This window comes from Plectrocnemia conspersa, unplaced genomic scaffold, assembly GCF_051122295.1.
Source record: "Plectrocnemia conspersa isolate PC_06_02 unplaced genomic scaffold, ASM5112229v1 ptg000008l, whole genome shotgun sequence".
Classification (NCBI taxonomy): domain Eukaryota; kingdom Metazoa; phylum Arthropoda; class Insecta; order Trichoptera; family Polycentropodidae; genus Plectrocnemia; species Plectrocnemia conspersa.
The window spans coordinates 10938442-10956743 of NW_028277172.1; the positions used below are offsets into that span (position 1 = coordinate 10938442).

At 36.9% G+C, this 18302-nt stretch overlaps 1 protein-coding gene and 1 long non-coding RNA gene across 2 annotated transcripts in view; one reads left to right on the forward strand and one right to left on the reverse strand.

The window, feature by feature from the left end:
* LOC148232970 (putative NADPH-dependent quinone oxidoreductase VAT1L) overlaps positions 1-17707 on the reverse strand; it is a 45370-nt gene extending 27663 nt beyond the window's left edge. The window contains exon 1 of the mRNA XM_088190939.1: positions 17356-17707. Coding sequence (XP_088047065.1) covers positions 17356-17612 — 257 coding nt within the window. The 5' untranslated portion in view covers positions 17613-17707. The remainder of the gene's footprint in view (positions 1-17355) is intronic.
* Positions 2033-4257, forward strand: LOC148232972 (uncharacterized). Its single transcript, XR_015810539.1, has 2 exons — positions 2033-2243; positions 2532-4257. It is a non-coding gene; the product is annotated as an uncharacterized LOC148232972 (long non-coding RNA).
* Positions 17708-18302: the final 595 nt, after the last annotated feature.

The window sequence follows — 18302 nt, forward strand, 5'->3', positions numbered from 1 at the left end:
TGACACAAATAGACAAAACGAAAATAACTTTTGACAGCTTTCTCAAAGGGCTTGCGTTGACAAACGTGCGATTAAAAAATCGATCGTTGACAAACACGTCCTCTTCAAAATCGGCCAAACGTTAACGAGCCGAGTTGACACATTTATGCAAATTTCACACGAAAATCACGTTTATTAAAAAATAATAACAAAGCGGACCCCTGAACTTTCTTCATCGGCGCACTTGACCGTGAGCGTCCACATTGCGCTATTATAAAATGATCACTAGGGCGCATGCACAACATTTAAATTAGTGACGTTTTCATGTAGGAGAAAGGGACCAACCAGCATTTGTATATATTCCATAATACATATATTTATATATACTACTGCGACACACAAATGCACTCACCACGCAAAAGAACATTATTTGTTTCGCGTTGTAAAAATAAGCCAGAGTTCTGACCTCAGACAGCTGCAGCAGCAGTCCTTTTATCAAGTGCAGCAATAAAAGTTAATGAACCGGCCCGACAATTTATGCATAAATGAGAGCGACTATAATATAGCGAAATATATATATTTATATACGATACGATGTATGTGTGTATGTAGGAGGCAAGTATAGAGAGGAGGGTTGAGCGTATTGTTTCTAATAGGAACCCTTAACGAAGCTTAATTAATAACCCTGAAGCACACAATGGAAGGATGACTGGCAACTTTGGAAGACAACATACCATAACGGCAGTTAAGCAAATATATGAATATGTAATATTAATAATGATAACGATTTTTGTGACAACTTTCACCAGCGCCGTTTCACGATCAGCGAGTCGTGTCCAAACTTTGTTTACTTTGTTGTAGCTCTTCAAAGGCATTTCACCGTATAAAATACTTAATTGCACTATTAAAATTCTTCTCTAGACCCACTGCTATGTAAAATACTACGTAACACATAAAAACAATTAATTCCACACATATCATAGATATGAGTCGGCACACGAGGAACGAATTAGTAAGTCACAGCCAACATGTGTGACTTAATTGGGTTCTCCAAGCTCGCACAAAATCGGCGTGAATTATGGACGCGAGTTGGTTCTGGAAATAAATATATTTTTGGAAGCTTTCACTGTAAGTGGGAAACCAAATATTTAGGAAGAATGAGCAATAAATGCAGCACAACACAATGCGCGCAGTTTCGATCTTGAAACGAAACAAACAAAGCTTTCGCTCTGCATATGATTTAATTTTAACTCAAAGTAAATATATATTTGCATATAACGTACAACTGAGACGTCATAATTTTTAACAAGATAAAATAATATATGGCAGCAGAAAAAAATGTGTATTATATACAAACAATTTTGAGTGTTAGGCGAAATTAGACGGGCGCTTAACTTATGATTTTAAATAGTTTATTTTTCCATTCAAATTCGTGCGTGTCTACTAACAAACACTAAAAAAAAGGATGAACTATCTTTTTTATTGTTAATTAGTCGTCAACTGTTTAATTAACCCTTTTAGAATAAATGAGGGTCTGTATCTCTAATCTTTCTTTCATTTTTTAAAAGTTAATTTATATTGTAAAATAGCAAAATTAAATTTTATAAACATAGTACACATAAAATGTTATGTCCTACTCCGAAAATAAGTGTGATTTTTCAATATGTTTTTAATATTAGCTTTCGATTTTAGCTCTGTTAAGTTTTCGTTACATTCCCTCTCCCACAAGGACATCATTTGGGGGTATTTGCCCCCCCCCCCCTTGAATTTGGCCAAAAATAAACATGTTATTTAATGAAATATCAACAATGATTTTAATGAAATCGAAATATTAAAACGACTTCCCTGATTATAAACCAGAAATTCTCGTGTTATCTCTAAAAAATCTACAGCGAAATATTTTTTAAATATGTTCTTTCAGCGTAATCATATCGGAATACATTTTCACCGGTAGATACATATGTACAGTCAGTCCAAGATATGAACGCTCATCGTCATAGTATTGATGAGAAAATATAATAGGGTGACCATGTGAAATTACAAGTGCAATTAATTTTTCTTACTTTTTTTGTTTATTTATATACATATTTAACTCAAAAACATTAGAGCAGTTTTGGTATCACTCTGCAGATTAATGAATTCCCTGAAAATAAGCCTTAATGCGTATTTCAATTAAAAACTAAAATATGAAACAGGTTATGTAAGCAATATACATAAACTTATTAGAGCTCAATAGCTTACATATATTTGCGTTAACACAGTCAGTTTGAGGGCTATCCATTTAACCATTATTCATAATTGAGAGAGAGATGGAAAGTTTGGGTTTACGCCCCTACTATTACCTCTAAAGCACACCATGCGGATATACTACGTTCGATATACTTATCATTACACCTGTTTATATTTTGAACAAATTTATAGAAATTAAAATCATTACTATATTTTTATATGTATCGATCAATCGGATCTCTCGAGCTATCTCTTTCTCAATTACGAATAATGATGAAATGGATAGCTCTCGAACTGACTGTGTTAACGCAAATATAGTGCAGCTGAAAACGGTAACTCTTTTTTTGATATTTTTTAGATTTAGTGTTTAGTTGTAATAACACAACCCTAACATAACCAACACAACATTTGAGAAAAACGTGATATGTGTGGTATGTTTTCATGCAACAGTGCGATGACTTAGCAAGCGTATCCGAATGTGCGAAATTATATTACTCACATAACCATCTAGACTTGATCATTTTATGTTAATATTTTTAAACGCCAAGTTCACAAAGATTTATATGTTATATGTGCGTCCGTTGAAAGATCGATTAACAGCGCTGTCACTGTTTGATCATATTCCCAGAAAATAAAAGAAACACTACTACTAAATTGGCAACAAGATATGCTTGTCAAATGCCATTTTGGTGAATCATAACGTTTGTCACAATAAATCCTTGTGAATGTCTCAACAAGAACGAGATACTTCTAATCAGCGTCGCTTATATTTTTATATCTATTCAGATTTCATAACATTGTTTGTTCTGCTAATCGCGTATTTTTCGGACCCCACGCGCGCAAAAAGCGTTCAGATCTTTCGCGGTCGGCATTCCGATCCGGCCGTTCGATCCAGGAAGACCCCCCCTGAACACAGTGGTGGATAAATTTAAACGCTCGGGATTATTCTAGCAGAAACGCGCAATAGGTCTAAAAATGGAAGGAGCTGATTAATATCGACGCGGCCTTCGCATTCCAAGGAGCGCCGTGATAACACATTTGAATAGCTATTAATATATGTTGGTGAGTGTTTAGAAAAACCAAACCATGGAAAATAAACAGGACGGCGGACAAGAGAGGCATGGCGCACGCGAGGGCTCCGAAGATTGGAAAACCAGAGACCATAAACGACGTCGAGAAGTAAATAGGCGTGTTCAAACAATCGACGGAATGAAAACAAATCTGGAGAGTGCGAGGGTACAGACAGACTTACAATCGTCGACTTTCAATTATTTGGATGCATCCAAATACGATATCTATTTACGAGCTATCGTAAATGCATCCCGATGTGTTTTTACGATGAATGGACTATTGCTCACACGAAATTGGTCACAAATCGATAGCTCATACAAATAATGTTCACACGGAACATCACTCACACGGTTTAAGGAAAGATAAATGTTTTTAAGGAAAGTTATTTAATTCCAATTCACGTTCATTGAGATATTAATAAAATATAAATATGTTTTTCGGTTTTGGGTAGACCCCCTGCTTGCTTGATATTGATTTTTTGCAAATTCATCAACTTCAAATGTGTTTTTGCCAGCTGGTATCGTGCTACTCACTTTGAAAGATTTCTACTATCTGTGTATGTGGATTATTCCATTCATTGAAAGCCAAAAATAAAGTCACCCACATTTACATCTCATGGATCCCCAATTTTATTTTTCACTGACATGGACCCCTTGCAGGTCGTCGTCGACCCATAGGGGACGATATGGACCACTTTGAGAATCACGGTGGTATATCATTATGTGCATGTTTTTACAAGTTCAAAATGTATTGCGACCACAAAGCGAATGCCTACATCCTACAACTTACACAATTTTATAAACATATATAATACATTTTTTACTTCATAGGTACTTTTATAAATAATGTATATGTCTTTATTTTATAAGATTATAATGTAAGTAGATAGGTACTATCAGTGGTTGTTGAGATCCACTTCAGTGGACCCCCATTTTTATTTCACGGACCCTTAAATTTTCTTTCGCTGACGTAGACCCCTTGCAGGTTATCATAGACCCCTGGGGGTCGATATAGACCACTTTGGGAATCACTGGTTTAGACCATATCCTATTTTTTTAAATATTTAAAAAAATAGGGTATGGATATTTACTATTATCTTATTAATTTTTCATTTTTTTTTCACTTTAATGCCCTGTTAATATTGAAATTAATTAGCTTTCCTTTAAAAACTTACCTAAACCGTGTGATATATTCGAATCGATTTGTGAATAATTTTATTGTGACCAATCATCAACGAACCGTTTTTACATATTCTGTTAAAAACATATCGACAGCAAATTATATGTTTAACCAATTGTCGAGAATTAGTACGTTATCTACAATTGTCCAATTGTAGATAACGTACTAATTATTTAAACGTGCTTGCTAAATATATAAGAATATAAGAGACAATTCCAGGCGATTTATGAAATGCGCGTGAGGCGGCCGCGCGCACTTACACACACTCTCATAAAATAAATTTTGCATTAAAAAACTATTTTTGGCCGAAAATATTCAGCAAGGGGTGGAGCGCCAATATTCACGCGTTCACAAAATTAACCCCTGTTAACACGGCAAATGTTTGTCGTCAAACCGCGACGTGTTTAAACGACCGCAGGGTCGTTTCGGGAGAGAAGCACGTATGACCACAAATCTGGTAACGGCGCATGCCAGATAGGGCACGTTTTTGCTAAAAAGCGGAAAAGGGCGAGTTTAGCTCTAAAACGGCCATGATTCAACAGCGCATTCCTCTGGCCGCTCATTCAATTAAGACACAACAAACTAATTGAAGCAAACATGACATGACTAACTGCTGTGGAACGCAGACGATCAAGAAGAAACGCCGCCCGGGACCAGACGAGACGCACGGAGGTCACATAATTGCTACCCTAACCCTGCCCAACGGAGAGAGACTCGATCGATGAAGTAATAAAATTACGACCTAAATTGATAGATACTTTTATTGTTCGCGAATGGATAGCTCGCGCGAGAGGGGAGCGTTTCAGTGCGGGCGTTTAAATGACACCATGGGGGTTTTAATTTGATTCACGTTGGGAGAAAAATTGTCCGAGCTCACCGCAGAGAATACACGGTGTACAATACTAATGATTTCATTATTTGGCTATAAACCTATTTTACGTACACTACCTAAACATTGGATGGGTAGTGGAATCTGGAATGATGTAACGATAGACAGTTACTCTCTGGATGTTTAGAGCTTTTCAATATTTACTATAGAAAGATTAAGCAATGCTGAAATGTCCACCCAAGGACAGCCTAAATATTATTTCACAATATTCATTTCCATTTTATATTGTTTTCAAAGCACTTTAAGATTGAATCTATGGCACTTGTTATTCCAATCGTAAGCAAGTGAATTTTTTTAATGAATACAAAAACACATATAAGCACTTACAATACAAATTAATCACATCTAACAGACATGTTTATTGCGTGTATTAATTGTGCATTTTAATGTTAATTACACCATGTATTGTATACGATAGACCCGCAGTAGTTAATGCAGGACGGTTCGTACGTGCGCGCATTAGTTAATTAGACGCTAAAAGCAATCTCTCAAAAGGATTATTGTGCCACCATAAAAATTTAATCATTCAAACGGTTTCATCCACTTCGACCTCTCTCGCACAGAAGAGATAATCCTTAAAAGCTTTCCTAGCGAAATGTATCTGCGTCGAGCTTCGTCCGGAAGACAAGAACTATTCATCCATAGACTTCTGAAAGAGCACGTATGCATAATAAAAGCTACTAGACGAATGGAAGTCGTAAAAGCGGCGCGTTTTCACATGTCCGAGCTGTCGACGACAGAGTTCAGAGGTTTCTGCGTATTCGTTCATCGGTGCGACGTTTCCGGCGATTCTTACCAGGAAAATGCATCGAACCAAAATGGGGTTATATCTGGCGCAATTAAAACAGCGTCCAGACAACAATAATGGCGTTCATATCGGTTAGATTGTATCTGACGGTACGGGGGTGACCGCACAATCGTCGATTGGCGATGAATGGCCAGGGCAAGGGCAGACAGATGGGCGGTCCAGTCTCCTCTCTCCGGAAGAGGGTCATATAGTAAAACCAGACCGCGCGTGTGCTATGGTATGAGTGTGTTTATGAGCGTAATTAAAAATGCAGCTGGAATACGTTCACGCGCCACTGACCACAGATGAAACAATGAGGAGCTGAGGGTCATCTAGGAATTTACTTATGCACAATATATAACAATACGTTTGCCACAAAGATAATATATAGAAATACACGCTGAAATTAACTGTTATAATTATTATTCCATGATTACTTGTTTTTATATAGCATGTATATTTTTCATTTCATACAAGAGGACAATTTAAATGAGCAATATATTAAATAATTGTTCCATAAAACGAATTATTTGTGCATTACTAAGTCAGAACAGTGAACATCTTATGAATAGCACTGCAACGAATCTATTTCCGAAGAAAAAATCTGAAGATTTACTTTGCATAAATGCACAAACAATTCGTATTATGGAACAAAGTATTTATTTAAATGCACAAATCTCTAAAAATAATTCCATGCTAAATAGCACCCTTAATAAAATAGTCAATAACGAAATTAAGAGCATATAGACTATAGGGAAAACTAACGATCGATGAAGTAAGCATGCAGTTTTACATGCAATTCGAACTTATATATTTGTAGCAAAATTATAGTGTCAAATGGCCAATATTGTATTCGCAGCATTTTTAACTAGTAGCTTTTTTTACATTATGAAATAAAATAGCACAACATCAAACAATAGGCCAAAGTCAGATGGGCGTCCGGCCAGTCAAGTTTTCTTTTTCCGACCAAGAGACCACCTATTTCGTGGAAGTCGTCTTCCGTGAAATTGTATGTTAGACATTATGACACGCCTTGACGTGCTACAGACAAAACGAAGACGAAGAAGACACGTCCACGCATCAATCTTGCAGCGCATCCAAACAAAGGGGGCAGTTCAATCTGGACATACCGTCTGAAATGAGTTTAAATTAATTCATTCATGCGCTGCCCGGCTCGTTTCGGTCAACCCACATTCGTTTAAATGCCTCGCGGGCATCCGACTAAACGAGAGACACACACACGCCAGGGGTGCGTTTTAAAAACAATCATCATCTCCGCTAATCGTTGACCCTCAGCACGCAGACAATAAACACCCTTATGTACGCAATAAAAAGCCATTAGTTAACGCGTTGCAGTTCACAAACGCCGATGGATCGAGCACGTATTTAATTACGTGAAGAACATAAGTGAGACAAGCAATATACTATTCAGATCTCATGAATGGTTCATATTCAAACATTCCTGACATGCCTTGAATAAATATTTTTTTAAAGGAGCAGCTGAGAGCTGCGTAATAAAATAAGCGGCACTCAAGGGCAACTTTTACATATTAAAAGCATAATTAACCATACATGATTCATTATTTCAAATGAGCATACAACAAACAACGCTGCGGTTGTGCGCAAGCGATAACGCATAGATCAAATAATATGCGTTAGCAATAATAATAGCTCAAGCGCACCATTTCCGATAAGGGCAAATTGTTACTCATGGGTCGAATTCTGAAGTGACGCATGCTTATCGGAAGGGTCTATGAATTAGACAATACTCATAGGATGAATCACTGCTGAAAACTCTGAGCATACTCATGCGCGGCATATTGAATTTTCAGCTCAGACAGCGGATGCAGGAGGGTGTGAGGGTAGCCAGACAACGAACCCTGGCCGAAGAAATATGCATTCTCTTTTATTTTTTTCGAACAGCGTCTGGTGGTGGCATAGACGCGTTGTTTTATTATCGAGCAAGTGTTGAACGTGTACTCCATAGTATTAAAAAGCAGGCAATATCTCAAATCTGAATCGTCTGGTCGTAAAGTTTGCTTTATTGTCGCGGACAAGACTGTCAGTGTGGTGCATAATGGGAATTTCATATCTTTCGCCCACGCCAGTCTACCAAAGCAAAAAATGTAACTTGTAAGGCTTTGAAAGTAATATCGTATCTAGATACATACATATATACGAATTAATTGATTTCTCAACGAGATTTCAAAATCAATCGTTTTACTCCTCTGAAGCTCGATATGGAGTTTTAATGCCATTTTTGGATTTACTTCAATTACAAAACCAAGATAGCTTATATAAATAGAAACGACATTTTCAAGGCAAGTTGATTGATTATACGCGATAGAAATTATATACTAAATTTTAATCGATAGCTGGACTTCAACCCCTCGATATTGACAAGCAAGAGCACTTTCAGAAAGGCTCGTATTTTTGGGTCAAAATTTGAATATGGTTGTAGTTAGAATTTATATTAGTGGCCAAAATACATATTAGATGTTCAGAATTTATATTAAATGGTAAGAATTATTTTGACAGTGTCAGAATCATTATTGATTAGTTCATTGGTCAGTATTTATAAAGAGTAGCCAGTATTTATATTAAATGATCTGTATTTTAACCTCAATGTCAGTTTTATGTTGACATATTATAATGTTCATTAGGGTCAACATTGTCAACATAACAAGCCTAGCGTTTTCTTCGCTGCTGCCCTGTCGTTATACCAGCTTCGTTCGCGGCTCTAAATACCTTCGCGTCATACAGGCAATTAAATAGAGTTTTTCATGGGGTGGTCACTGTTCTAACAAACGCTCGCGAGATATTATATAAAATATTTCTAAAATAAATAATTTATTGCCCTTTTAAATTTATAAATTTTATAATATTATTTTTATTCATTGTTCTGAAGAAGCCTAACATATCTTTATAGCATATATTTTAAATTTAATCAAAGAGAAAAAACTAATAATAATGCAATATTGAATATGTAGGAATATACATCGACGTATTCTTGATATAAATACATGCTTAAGTAAGAAATACCAAGACGACGAACTCCCAATAAGGTCTAAAATGAGCTGTCTGGATCGGTTTCTTGCCTCGTTTAAAAAACGATCGCAAGACGTGTCTCCCTCCCTCCAGGAAGGCTCCGAACCGCCGATCTATCATCGAATCTACGTTTATATGTAGTAGATGTAGGCGGGCGAGCATGCAGGCAGGATATAGGGAAAGCGCACGTGTTTTTACATACTTATTTCGCCAACATATGGCGGTACGGCAAAAACACAAAATGTCGGCGGGTGTCCCGCCGGCTGTGATGTCTGCCGTATTGATCGCATCCCTTTCACTACACCCCCGCCATCTCTCTTCTCGCCCGTCGCCGCGAGACTCGGTTACCAAAATCTGCTCTCAATTATTTATAAATAACGGGAGCCTGTGGGCGCACACGGCCCGGCAAATATCGACGGGATTTAAAGGTAAAAAAAGACCGAAAGTCGACCCCGTGACCCGGCCAATGTCCCGTTCATGAATAATAGATCCTCACAAATCCTGCACGTAATGAACTGACTCCGGAAAAAAATTAATAAAACTCCATCCAGGGGACAGATGCTGTTTGAATCGGTAATTTCTGGCGATGTAAACCCGAGGAGAATACAATGAGACACGCGCGTGATAAACGATATTTAAGGAAGTGAGTTCGTTAAGGAAGGCGGTGTGACATGTGTGCAGAAAGATTTACGCGCGGATATAAAATATCTAATATGGCTTCGCGCTGAAAATAATCGACAATTTATTTTTAGAACTTATTACAACTGATCAAAAACAAACGAAACAAAGTTACAATCCATAAAGCAGGAGCTGGATATATTCGAAGTATATTTACGATTCGCAATCGGCGCTGGCAAATATTCAAGTGCTCGCAAAGTTTTACACAGCGCCAGGCCTCATGTGAATTGTTACAAAAAGGCACGTAGACCCGTAGATATATTTGTTTAGTCGTATCGATTTTATGCCGTACTTGTGAAACCCAGCCTCATTTTATAATCTCGATGAAAATATATGGGGTTTCTCACAATATCTTGATCAAAATATCGACTTCCGAGTACTTCTGCGTGTCAAATAATGTACTGTATCAATGCAACACGTTCTAACCAACAGAAGTTTTTTTTTTTTTAAATTCACATACCGAGAAATTAACTAAGCATTATTAATCCAAGGGCGTTCCGATTAAACCTAATCTGCGGCATCAATCAGACCGTTGTCGGCGAAAGTGAATGAATCAAAATGTAGAACGATCCGAGATCAGATTTCTACAACAATGTAGAGGTATTTTTAAACTTGCCATATGGCCGATCTGATCGCAACAATCGCCCGTTAAACTCTTTTTTACAACACAAAGACGGCAGCAAGCTTTAAATGGAGACTGAATTTAGATGTAGAGCCGATACGTGGCTTATTGATGAACGTGGGTATTCAAAGCGCTCCCCCAAATCCCCGTATTAATTCCGTCTGGTGCTCGGGTCGAATGATAGAAATTGATGCGAACATTATGCGGGACTCGCCCACCCCCGACAAGATATGGTGATTTGTAACGGTGCGACACCATGAATTTTTATATGCGCGTGCGAGAAACGGAATCAAAACATCAAAGGAATACATCTCCCGTATACGAGTTCTCATGATAACTTGTAATATATATTATAAAAAACGGCTTTGTCTATCTACCCTCGTACGCTGGATTACAATTGCTCCATCGATCATAACTTTGGGAGTACTTTAGATATGAAAGATGGTTTCGTGTTGTTCGTCTTCATCTTTGATCCCAAAGATGTTAGTATTCATCAAGATTTTGGCGTCAGACTCAATCGAAGTCGTTTAACGGTTTCAAAACCTCAACAAGTAAAAAAACGAAGGTGCTCACTTGTATGAAAATACTTATTTATCATACAGGCATTGTACAAGCAATGATGTAGCTCATTAATAACGCTCGCCTGACAAGTGAGGAGCGATACAGATTAAAAAACATTTTTTTTCCACGCTCTGACATGATGTATTATTGAAGAGATCGTTAGAGCGCCTCTACTATATAGAAAAGCATAGTATGAAATCTAGTTCATTCATAATGGTTAAAATAAAATTATTTTTGAAGAGGGTTATTTTTTTAGAACACAGAGTACAGTTTGTACGACTCTTGTTTTTACGATAATGGAACAGAGCAGATTTATCCCAGCCGAAGACACTTGAATGGACGTTGACATTCCATTTCCTCGAGACGAGAGACGGGAAGACCGGGAGAGTAAGTAGTAGCAGTCTACTATAGCACCCTCGAGAGCATCGCGTCCTACACTCCCAATTTACTACACAAATCGCGCGCGAGACAGTCTGATTAACAACACAGTGGTTTTCCAACAACCAAAAATGTATTATATATAAATATATATATACACGAACACGAGTTTATCGACGAGTTTTAGCGTTATCTTGCCCGACAAAATGGCGTGTCGAACCTGCTCGTCGCAAATGTGTGACTCATCGTGACATTTTTTAGGTTTCGCGTGTTTAGGTGGGTATGTGCAAAAAACTTGAGTATCATTTTTTGTTGCTACACAAAGACAAATTTGAAAGTATATACAGGAAGAAGAGGCATAGATTAACGAAAGCGCTCTATTCTTCGAATATAAAACCGCCAACAATAAAACTCAAGTAATAAAAGTAATATGTAAGCTCCTTCCATTTGGAAGCACAGTAAAAATAAGCTTTTTAAAATACTTGACTAATTTATTTCAAGCCAGATTAACGGTATTTTCTTTTTGTAATACCTACCTACATTGTACACAATCCACTGAATACGAAAATGTGTAAAAAGTGCAGACACTCTCGGCGAATACTTGTGATGAGATTGAAATTTGATTTGAATGTGTCGACGAGGGTGCAGTTTCGTAAAATCGTGCCTTTTATTCATGAAAGTTTGGATCGTATTCAGAAACTTGTCCAAATGGCCGGTGGCGATTTTCCCCATTTGTAGCCTAAGAATTGGGGAGAAATTTTTAAGAAGTAAAAAAGACGCCCTCCCGATTTTGGTAAGCCATGAAACGACTAAAAATAATATTATTAAAAAATTCCTATAAATTTAAACCAAAGAGTACAATTGTATTTAATATGTTTTATGACCAAACTATGACTCAAAGACATTGCCTTTTACAATTGTTCAAAATCATGAAAATAATGATTCTTCACGCTCTTCATCGATTATTAACTACGTATAAATCTTTTCCGACCGCCTTCGTAATAATCCACAACCTTCATTGTGCAAAGAACTCCCACGCGCGTGGATGATGCTATGCCTCAAAATTGCAGTGATGATCCACGGATTCGTATAGCTGGAAACCCTCTAAAAAGAACAGTTGACCCTCCGTCGTCAATTCCAGTCATAATTACTGAACCATGTGGGCGAACTCATGCTAAAACACAATTTGTCCGCGACGACGGACCGCCCTAATCAACAAAGTGTGACCCCCCTACTACTACATATACGTTGACTCAAAAAACGGATGTAATGCGTTTTCATAAAAAACGATATGGGTCACATAATGGGAGATGGGGCAGTGAACCATTGTTTGGGGGTGTCTGGATGGACGGCGCGACAGGATGCGGACGGAATTAATGCTGATGATGCACAAAGGTCCTTCTTCTGGTCCGTAGAAATTGCATGCGAAACTGTACAGAGAGATCGCCCACGCGAAACAGCGGTCGCCAACTTTGGGTTCGTCGCGCCGATAAGCGCCTCGCTTCATTATGTGTAAATACACTTTGGTGTGTAATTCCCGATGAGCTTTTAGATATTCGGCTCGAATGTGTAATTATAATGCGATGTAATGCTGACACATGCTTGCGGCGATTCTCAAACGTCGATATAGAAAACAAATACATTTAATGCGTATTATCCTTCTCGGTTGTTTTCATATTAAATGCAGTTAAGATCAACCACTAGAAGTTTTTAACAATAGTTTATAACAACAATCAACGCTTGATGACGGTTAAGATAAAGATGTATAAATTGCCAAGGTCCTTAGATTTACAGTTCCCAAGATTTTTTTAAATAATAATCTTACGGTGTAATAAAGGAATCTAAAAAATATGCAATTAAATTCCGGTTCTGTTGATTAGAATGATAAGTTTAATTTAACAATAGTGAATAACACTCATTCTTGAGAATCGCATATTTTTTTATGTGAAAAAAAAAACATTGGTTTTATTTGGAGTTCTTTTTTTTTCTTATACATATATACAATGTTATATGATTTTTCTAAGAACGGATTAATCTATTTTTGGTTCATTGTTTTTATTAATTTATTATTTAAACTAATTATTGTATATTTTTTTTAAATATGTCATCGAGATCCTGAGCAAGAAAAACATATATTGCACCATCAGTTTGCATGTATCACACAATACATTTCACAATGAGTGTATAATGAGTTTTATTTACTTGATAATAAATCATATTTGTAATGTTGACTATTTCAATTCACAATCATCACTATATAGACATATTATATCAATAAAATTTATTCCAGTAGATAACTCAGTACCCGAAATTAAATGTCATATTTTTAAAACGTGTTATTAAATTTATTTTGGTAAAATAATGCAGCACAGCTTTAGAATTGTCGGGGACGGTTCCATATCAAATTGTCCGCCACTGGTGATTGTTTAGAAAGAAAATTATACGTTTAGGAAGTCAACGTACGTGACAAAAGCGAGGGTATTCTAAACACGATCGATTCGATCATTAGTCATAGATTTGAACTCTTCCACGTGGCTCCAGAGTTCACTACCCCTGCTGTCTAAATTGCGCCGGGGCGCATTCTGCCAGCGCAAAAAGGCGCATCGACCCTTGCAGAGTGCAATTCCCCAAAGGCGATTAATTTATGCGGAACAGTCTAGGAAAACACGTTTTAGAATTACTTTTTTTCTGGGTTCGCGCCTAGCATTGTCGAGATGTACTAAATTTTGAGAAAGGTAACGAATTTTCATAAAAATAAACGGGCGAGAGAGAGATTCTTGCGATTTTTTTCTTCTCAAATTATCCATTAACCATCTAAACGTTTTTGGTAATTGGATACGAAACTAGTCGAAGGCATCACGCGATCGCGAGTACTCGTTTAGACCCTTAAGTAGAATTCGTACACGCACATGAAAATTCTTGAAAATTTAATAGACAAAACATAAAAAAATCGAATGAAAAACGATTACATATGATTAGTTTCTCAGAGCGTATTGTTAAGTTATATTATACTTATAGTATAAAAAAGAGCATTATACAATATATGAATCTTGATTTTTTTTCTAGAAATAATGTTGCAAAGAATATTTTTTAGTATCAAAGTTAAATTATATACTTTTTAATAAATGATTTTTTATAACATACGGTTAGTAAATATAATACAATTAAATGTAATAAGCGCGTGATTATTTTGTCATTAGTTTTTTTAGGTTCTACTAGTATTTTATAGATGGGGGAGAGTGATGCTCATTATTAGAGAATTTAGCTGCGCAGTGAAATATTTTAAGTTTTTCATGCAGAAATAATTAACGCGATTTATTTCGTCGCGCATCGAGAAATTTTAAGAAATTTATCATTTTATTTGAGTTAAATGTCGCTTACCGCTCAGCGAGAAATTCTAGAATCTATGATTTATTAAAAATAATTTTAAATTATTAATATAGTCTAAATTAACTAATGGGAAGAATTACATTTACTTTCTCCACAATTTTTGGTAGAGATGTCTTCATAATATGCCACTTTACTTCGTTCTATTATTCGCTAAAATGTATAAATATTACTCATTTTTTTGTCTGAAAAGAAAATACACATGAATGAACTAAAGAAAAAAAATCAGTAGAAAATTCAGATAAATAAAAAAATTCTATTTAATTTCAATGAACAATTATAGTTTCTATATATATATATATTGTATGCGAGATGTAAAAATCATCATAAGGATAAATATAAATTTAAAACAACTCCCGGCAGTTGGCGCAAGAATCAGGTATATTTCTGTAAGACTATGGATATTTTTAATTAATAAATTTTTGAACTATACTTTTTTCTGTAAGAATTTTGTAATACCCACAATTTTGCAACAATATGGCAGATCAGATTGGCTAACGATTAAAACTATGTAGTTAACGGGTCCAAAAAATATATTGTACACGTATATGTAAACACGAATTCTAACAGTTTTGACTTTAATGAAAGATAAATAAATATAAGACCTTCTGCAATAAATAGTATTTCATTACCTTTTTTGTATGTTTGATGAGCAGATTTTATAAAATGGTAAATTGGACACAACCAAGGTATTTTTACCTTGAGAGTGCAAACTTTTTTCTTTTAAACTCCATTTAATTGCAAAATCTAAGTTAATGTTATTTTTATTTTCTTGACTCAACCTAAAATAAAACCCCCTACCGTTCAAATCGTTACTAATGAACATTTACTATTTTTGATTTTTTTTAATAAATTGCACCCACCAGTCAATAGTAATTCATTTAACCAGACAAATATTTGTAAAAGATGAAATTTTGTAAAGTTTCTTGCTGCGTGACTAAATAAATCAACCATTTCTAAAGCACTATTTTTCTATATAATTTGCGTATATCGATAATTTATATTTCAAATGTAGCTGCAATTTGAATCGAATTTTGCGCCAAGTAGCTAATGCGTCGATTGCGATCGACCAATCGACCGCGAAACTATTTGCGGTCGCCCGCGTTTTAATGTGTATGATGGATGATACATCACGCCAAAACGTTTGTCTAAACAAAATAATAGTTTAAATCAGAAAATACTCGAATTGAACAGACAAATTAACTAAAATTGGATTTATTAATCATATTTGTATGAAACAATATTATATGTTACTGGCCGTTCCGCCATTGGTAGACCGCCATCGATAATTTCAGTAGCAAGCCGCCCGCAGGGACTCTGTTAACCCTTTTAACCCTGAGCTTTTGAGTAATTTTCGAAAAAAAAACAATAGTTGACTAAAAAAGCAATTTTATTTTTATTTTTAAAGGCAACCCAGAGAAACAAAAATCAATTTATTGCTTGAATTTAATCTTAGAATGGTACACATCATAACAGTTCTCAGACACATATGCGTCACTTCTTCAGGACGATTTACCGGCCTATAAGGTGGTAATTAAATGTTTTTTTAACGGAACACATCTTAGAAATCTGGTCTGGATCTAAATTTGCTTAAGACTCTACTACCCTGATATAAAAGGCTGGGCACAGTCACGCGTGCAAAGCACACGGGCGACCGATTTAAGGGAAGTTAAAAATATTTTTCTTTTCAAACATTTCATTATATTTATAGATAGATCGTTGTGCTATTAAAATATTCAATATTACATTCAGGCGAGCCCAAAAAAACTCAGAGGGAAGAAGGCTATGGAGCGAATTGGCATAAATATGGAACAGTCTAGTTATAAAATATGCTGAAAGTAATTCAATTTTGTTTATTTAAAATAGCCGGTATCTCAAAATTTCGTATTTGATAAAAAATAAAATGCCAATTTAACGTAAAATACCCTAAATTTAGCGTTGCGTGGCAAAATAAGCCATATACTTATTTAAAAAATGTCTTAATGCGCCGAATTTAACGAATATGATTGAGCTCAAACCGCCTGTTAACTTTTAAAGCTTACTTTTTAGCATTGACGTACGATTTTTTGTAAGCACTCATGGTTAATTTTTTAACATTTATTAATTTGAGATATTAATCTACGTTTATAAGCGGACCTGGTCGGGCATCACTGCCATATGGAAAGGAACGGCTCGATTAAATTAAAAAAAACAAATATATTCTATGAAAAAATACCATTCATGATGGCCGAAACCGCTTCGCATCATGGCCAAAAAATTCAAATATAATAATGAAGGAATCGTATATCTTCCGACCTCGTTAGAATATTAAAAATAAAACAAAAATGCATGCATATGGTCGGGAAGCATTCTCTCGCGACCAAAAAAACGTAACATATGCACGCGAATAGTCGTTGGAATTGAATTTCGGGCAGTTAAAAGTAGCCCGAAGTCCTTACAGCTTACATATTGTGGAGAAAAAGCCGGTCCCGGTCCCGGTCGCGGTGCGCTCGGATCGATCGCTCGGATTCGCGGCGGGAAAGAAAGAATTCGCGGCGGGATACGTACCAGGCTTTGACGCGAATCAGCACCTCTCCCTCGCCGCAGACGGGCTCCGGCTTCTTGAGGGTCTTGACGCCTTTGAGTCCGCCGAAGTTGTTCAGGACGATGGCGCGCATCTCCTTGGGCGGCTCCGCGTTCTCTTTGGGGGCGTCCTCGGGAGCCTGAGTCGGCGTCTGGGTGCCATTCTCTCCGTTTTCCGCCGGGGGCTGCTCGGCGGCGGGGGCGGGGGCGGCTGGCGCTGGGGCGTCCGTGGTTTCCGTCATGATCGCTGTCGTTTCGGTGAAGGTTCGGCGATACGCGAGAAAGGTGCAACCGCAAAAACGCGACGACCACTCGACGGCAACTGTCGGCGCGGAATGAGCCTCAGTCGAAACGCCCAGCCCCGGCTGGCTGCCGGTTAACAGGTGCCGGCGCCGAGCGGCGCGCGCATGCACCCCTCGCCGACGCTCAAACTTTTTTAGGAGGCGCGCCTCTCGCCCGATCTCACCCAAACCCCCGATTCGCCCGTTTCAATCCGATGCCATTTTTTTAGATTAACATATGCCTCGTATTTTTCGCCTCAGAATTTATATTAAAACATCTGTCAGAATCATTTTTTCAGTTGGCAAATAGTGTTGTTATTGCTGTAACGCTGAAGATTGACACAATTGGTCGATTTGTCGTTCGCATGTTCAGTATCATTATCGATGTGTTTTAGGGCCCATCTTGTTCGGTTCGGTTAGCAACATTGTCAGATATCAACACAACAAACCAAGCTTGGTCTCCGCCACCGCCCTGTCGTTATTCCCGCTTCACAAAAAACACTCAATTTCTTCGATGCGCGCGCAAGAGCAGTACATCGTGGTTCGCGTTTCGAATCTAGGTTCGTATATAGAGCGGTTCGTAACTCGAGGTACCACTATAATTGGTACTTTGATACCCGAGGGAAAAAAATTCCAATATAAGTCGTAAAT